The sequence below is a fragment of the Bremia lactucae genome, linkage group LG6 (assembly GCF_004359215.1).
Source record: "Bremia lactucae strain SF5 linkage group LG6, whole genome shotgun sequence".
NCBI lineage: Eukaryota > Oomycota > Peronosporomycetes > Peronosporales > Peronosporaceae > Bremia > Bremia lactucae.
Genome location: NC_090615.1, coordinates 3,741,801 through 3,747,222, shown reverse-complemented (window position 1 = coordinate 3,747,222; position 5,422 = coordinate 3,741,801). Strand labels below are relative to the sequence as shown.

General features: G+C 41.6%; 2 protein-coding genes across 2 annotated transcripts; one reads left to right on the top strand and one right to left on the bottom strand.

Moving 5' to 3' along the window:
- Nucleotides 1-721: 721 nt before the first annotated feature.
- CCR75_006881 (uncharacterized protein) lies at nucleotides 722-2,865 on the top strand (the record flags this gene model as incomplete). The annotated part of the gene is made up of 8 exons (XM_067964946.1): nucleotides 722-779; nucleotides 857-948; nucleotides 1,002-1,105; nucleotides 1,148-1,298; nucleotides 1,389-1,512; nucleotides 1,570-2,066; nucleotides 2,131-2,736; nucleotides 2,794-2,865. 7 exons carry the CDS (start codon nucleotides 722-724, stop codon nucleotides 2,230-2,232), a joined length of 1,128 nt encoding a protein of 375 aa, XP_067817967.1. The 3' UTR covers nucleotides 2,233-2,736; nucleotides 2,794-2,865.
- CCR75_006880 (uncharacterized protein) lies at nucleotides 2,290-3,788 on the bottom strand (the record flags this gene model as incomplete). Its single annotated transcript, XM_067964945.1, has 6 exons — nucleotides 2,290-2,517; nucleotides 2,579-2,638; nucleotides 2,794-3,072; nucleotides 3,134-3,464; nucleotides 3,530-3,608; nucleotides 3,758-3,788. The coding sequence occupies 6 exons, from the start codon at nucleotides 3,786-3,788 to the stop codon at nucleotides 2,290-2,292; spliced, it is 1,008 nt and encodes a 335-aa protein (XP_067817968.1).
- Between the last annotated feature and the right edge of the window lie 1,634 nt (nucleotides 3,789-5,422).

Here is a 5,422-nt window from a genome sequence, read left to right as displayed (position 1 = left end):
CCCGTTACATCATCCGTTACGCGAGGTATCTAGAAAGATATGCTCGCAAAACACAAAGTGTTATCTATAGAGACGACATTTTAATTGGTAAAAATAGGTATTTATATTTAATACGATTAAATATAAATCAATATGAAAACTACTTTCTACTTGGTAAGTGCGCACGAGGAGCCGGATTACCGCTCCCGTGACGACACTTAACCAGAGTACTTAGTGTGTTGGGTGAGGTCGCTAACGCGCCCACCACAACTACCTCACTGCACGCAAGAGGAGCACGCTAAAACGCTTCCTCGCTGTGCTAGGGCGTGTGTCTAAGTAGAGCGTGGCCTCATTACGACGTGCCCGCCTACACTTCAAGTATTAATTTCATGTAACGAGACACCCCGTTACGAATGTGGCACATACAGTTGGGTCTCATGTACTGGGCCTGTGGTTTGTGCTTTTGCTTCGGCAAATCCTATTAGAATTCCTTCTCGATTGCTTCTTCGTTAAATCCACGAGTGATGTGGTATCGGACCAGAAAAAGCATCGAGCCCCTGAGCCAGCAACGTGGATACACCAGACGCTTGTTTGATAGGAAAAGAGACAATACACTGCTTTTTTGTTATCTTATGATATATTTTCAAATTCAAAAGGATTGATGCAATCAATATTTTTTCTTTCTCAGCTAATGTTTACTTTAAATCTTATAATATAAATAAAAGTCATAAGCAAAACGATCATGACATCAAGCTTAAGTGAGGTTCTATTACGTCGATGGGACCTAGCGGAAGCTGCTCGTACGATTAATTGACCATATGGCCGCGTAATATAGGCGGAGCAACTGAATAAGGAAGCTTGTCTATTATACATGTAGGTGTGATGCGTACAAGTGTGACTGACACAATGCGTCGCCGGATTCCCGGTGACTTAGGACTCGTCATTCAATTTAATCCGAATCATATCAAGGTTCGATTGGAGGCAAATATAAGTGAATAGCGCCATAGTTTTGTGAACTTTAGTTTCGTTCATGGGAAACGACGCAGCATAAGCGTCCGATGGATCAGCAGCTTCTAATTTCATCTGCCAAGCACACAAAACGAGGGTTTGACTTCACAAAAGCCAAGTACGACCGCTTACACATTTTTTACCATTTATGACAATTAAGAGGTTCAATAAGTATCTCCGAATTTCTGTGTGAGTTACGCTTTGTGGGAGACGAGCAAAAAATTCCATGTGTGCAAATTATCGAAAGTAGAAGGGAAAGTATTCAAACGAGTGAGAAATCCCACTTTGCTCTCGTCAATGTAGCCCCTTTGGTAAAAAAAGATCGCTTAAAATAGATGAACGATCTTGAATTGTAATTGTCTTCAAGAATACTAATCAACTGTTTTGATTTTATTCGTAAGGTTCGAGGTCACGTGCTATTTATCCTTGACTTTTACCGTGTGATGCCCCAGAGAATGACGGAAAAATTTCTGCAATTTGCTCTTAGCATTTCCCGTGCGATGAATCGTCAGGATTTTGCTCTCGGTACGTCGCTAGATATTTGCTCCGAAAAGACTATTTTCTTTTATCAATCTGTCACAGGATTTAACGGTGCTGGAGCGTGGTCGTCCGTTAATCACTTTCACCTTCAAGGCTACTTTTACCCTCAAACTGAAGATGCTGTCAATTTTTCAGTAGCAGCTCAAACTCGAGAAGAACTGTTTCGAATTGGTGGCACAGTTGTGAAGCATCTACCAAATTGGTTTACAACTTGCTACGTGCTTGAGCCAGACGTGAGTAGTAAAGACGAATTGCACATCGTGCAAATTGCTTGGCATTTACTGAACTTGCTTCAGACACGAGAAGTTCCATACAATCTTATCATCATTGATACTGTAATCTTCATTTTTCCTCGGCAGCCACAGTGCGAGAATGGAATCACGTTAATCCCTGTTAGGGATACAGTGCAAGCAGGTGGACTGCGTATTGCCGTGGCTGAGCTCGCCGGTCTCATAATTGCAGGAGATAGCGCGGTGTATCGTGCCTTGGACGAGAAAGCTTTCACTTTAATTGCGCGAAAAGAAGTCTCTCTCGCTGCAGTAAGCGATTTATTACTGAATTTTTTTGATTAATAATACACATGTAACATATATTTCCGAACAGGATGTAAAATTATCGATTGAAATGGAATGGAAAGAAACAATATGTAATGCGATTAAGGATATACATCGTGATGATGCGAATAGTAATGCTGGCAATGTTTGATAGTTATATAGATATCGCATTTCATACACTCGTAGTAGCTTGTTCGTCTAAATTGTCTTATTTTGCTTTAGCTTTTACTCGTAAATTATCGAGTTCATAGTCGATGCCCTGTAAAGCCTTTAGGCCTTTTGATCGAATCGAAATAAACGAGTTATTTGCTAAGATAAGCGGATGATCGCAACGAGAAGCCTCGATGTTGACTCGAATGAGTGTCGCCTGCGGACGACCGCATCCCTCAATGACATCAGCAACAACCATTTCCGTCTCTCTTCGCACGGAAGGTACCTACATCGTACAAAAAAATTATTGTAAAAAAAGTAAGTCCTACTTATTTGGTGAAACGAACCCGTGTTCCACAGCCCATTTCTAGTACAACAAGATTAAGTGTTGGATCTTCTTGAAGCATCTTACAAAAATAGGCAGCTACGATAAGAAAGGACTTGCAAATTAAATAAAGAAGTGACTTGCCAGTTCCATTACAGATTCCCATGCAATGTATCTCTCCTATCATGCGTTAACAATTCAGTACGACAAACTCACGGCAACCTTTCGAATTCGCACCTCTTCCGACGTATTTGCAATCCACTGTCTATCGTGAAACATGAGAACATTTGGTCGTCCTTTGCCTCCACATTCGGGACATGTGGTGGCTTCAGCTCCACGTGCCTTCATTGTCGTTAAATCAAGATCAAAACGAAAGTCAAGTGGCAGCTTCCAAATTTTTTTACACGGCTCTCTCGTCCCAGTCTCGACATCTCCCGCACACTGCCAATTCTCGATGCTTCCATGCAGCTCATAAACTTCTTTGCTGTCAAAATCACGCTTAAAGTGCGAGTCAACCTGTATCCTTACAAGTGTCACTTTACTTTTCAACACCAGTACAAAAATTCTCGACTCGTACATTTGAAGTGTAGACAAAAAAGTGATTGCTTGTTACGGAAGCTGCTCTTGCTCCCGCCGGGAGAGCTTGGCACTTTTTCAGACGATCAAAAGTAGCTCGAAAACTGGAATTTTTTCCGTCAGTGCCACGGGAATTGGCCTTGACTTGAATGGCATCCCTCCACTTCAGTAGTATTTGGTACCCCTTATGATGTTCTGTATCTCGGTATGAATTTGTACAACTTCCCCAGAATCCGTAAAAAATCTCTTCATCTTGTTCTAACATATATGGGTCACAAAGGTCGTGGTACTCCAGATTCTTCTTTTCGTACGCATCGACCTTGGCAATATCGCTAGCATCCCAAGAAATAATGCAAAATTTAATATAGGGTATCTAAAACCAAGTTTGTTGACTTACGCGTAAACAGGTAGAGAAGAGTCCGCAGAGAAGCCGGCCCCTGTGGCAACTAAGAGAAAATCGGCGCTTGACAGTTTCTCTGTGTTAAAGTAGCAAGAAACGCGAAATTTGAGTTCTTTGTCGTTACAAATTGCGATAATGACAATGAATGGGTTGATCTTGCAGCTTCAGAGGCTTATTTTCAAAGGCACTGTTCAACAAGTAACAGTGATATAGAGGCGCACGCACCTGCTGCTGCGTACCAAGCTTTTCGCTCCATCACAATTTGTAAGCTTGTTTCAAAAGTGAGTATTATCTTGATTATTTATAATCACTTGTTAAGTACATTAAACAAAATCAATTTTCGTTAACAGCACAAACAATGGAGTCATCGGAGCTAATGGCTGCAGATAAATTAAAAATGACATTTGCAGACAATCTTGTTCCGATGCCCGAGCCAAATCGTGATTTCTTGAAACTAAATTAACCTTTCCACAAATTTGTAGGTGTTTCCTTTTCCTGTTTTGTTTTTGTCGTTCTAAATTTCAAATAAGCCTCATCGCCTCGAGAACAGAAAATGCCGGCGATTTCTGTCATCTCAAATCGCTGTTTTAGCTCAAACTTGGTATGTGAAAAGAGATTCAATACTAGTTAAGCATTATCCCCACTAAATCCACAATGAAAATTTACGGAAAAATAATCACCTTTTCAAAAGACATATTTCCACACCATTCTAATGAGAATAATGCGATTATGCTTATCGCTTTGAGAATGTTCCCCGCAATAGTAAATTTCAAAAAGAAAATTTAAGACGCTATTTGATCTGCATAGTACAATGAAGTACTCTACAGTAACTCTAGTCACAGACAAATTGTTCTGGTCCGAACTTCTCCCGAGTTCGAAAAAAAAAAGTGTGGCGGAGCTACCTCGCTCCTAAAGTCTGAGGAAGACTTTCAGACTCAGAGAGTCACTTAGTTCTATTGAACTAATGGGTTTAACAACTCAGGGAGTCGTACAAGCTATTAAAGCTTAAGGAATCCTAGTTCAAGGGATTCCGGGGTTCGTAGAACCAAGTGGCAACTAGTGCCCAAGAGGATATACCTTAGAAAGGCTTCTATCTCTTACAGATCAATGCGCAAGCCTTATGAAGGCACTTAACGCTTTAAGATCAAAAGGGAAACTGAACTATATTTAATTATTTCAATCTGAAAACCTTACCCTAGCTAATTAAAATAGATTTTGGCCGCCAGATTTATATCTGGCGGCGACCACATTTATTACCCATAATAAATGGGATTTAAGTAACTAACTATTTTAAAATTAGATAAAACAGTATTTTACCCATAAAGTAAATGTACCACAACAACGGTTCTCCAACCGATGTGTGCCCCATTACCCCCCCCCATCAGACTGTTGACACCGAGTGACAACATTCGCTTCATTTCCCCTTTGAGGTTGGAACCTAAACAGCTAACCGTTTGGTTGTGTTCTCCATTTCTTTGTCTAATGACAATCAAGCGTGAGTTACAGACTCTGAGCACCTTCCTCGACGATGAGGGAATGGTGGACGTTGAAAGTCACTCTCAATCAAAAGAGGAGGAAAAAGAGCGGCGCTCGCTCACGCCTTCTCCTCCGGATGAACGTCGACGAGCCCCGAATCCGTTCCCAGAACGTGGCGCCGCTGATGTCTTAACTGCATTGAGCAGGACACGGGACCCTGGGTCCAAGGATAATACGAACCCGCTCGATAAAGAGCAAGAGCAGATAAACCCCATAGAGGAAAGAGCTCGTCGTCGAGATGCCGAAACAGCGAAAGCTAAGCTCATAGTGAATATAGATCCACTCCGCTTAGTGTGGGCGAGCGTCTCAAAGAGATAGCGGGTCATAGCTTGGCCATCTGGATCTCTGGTGACC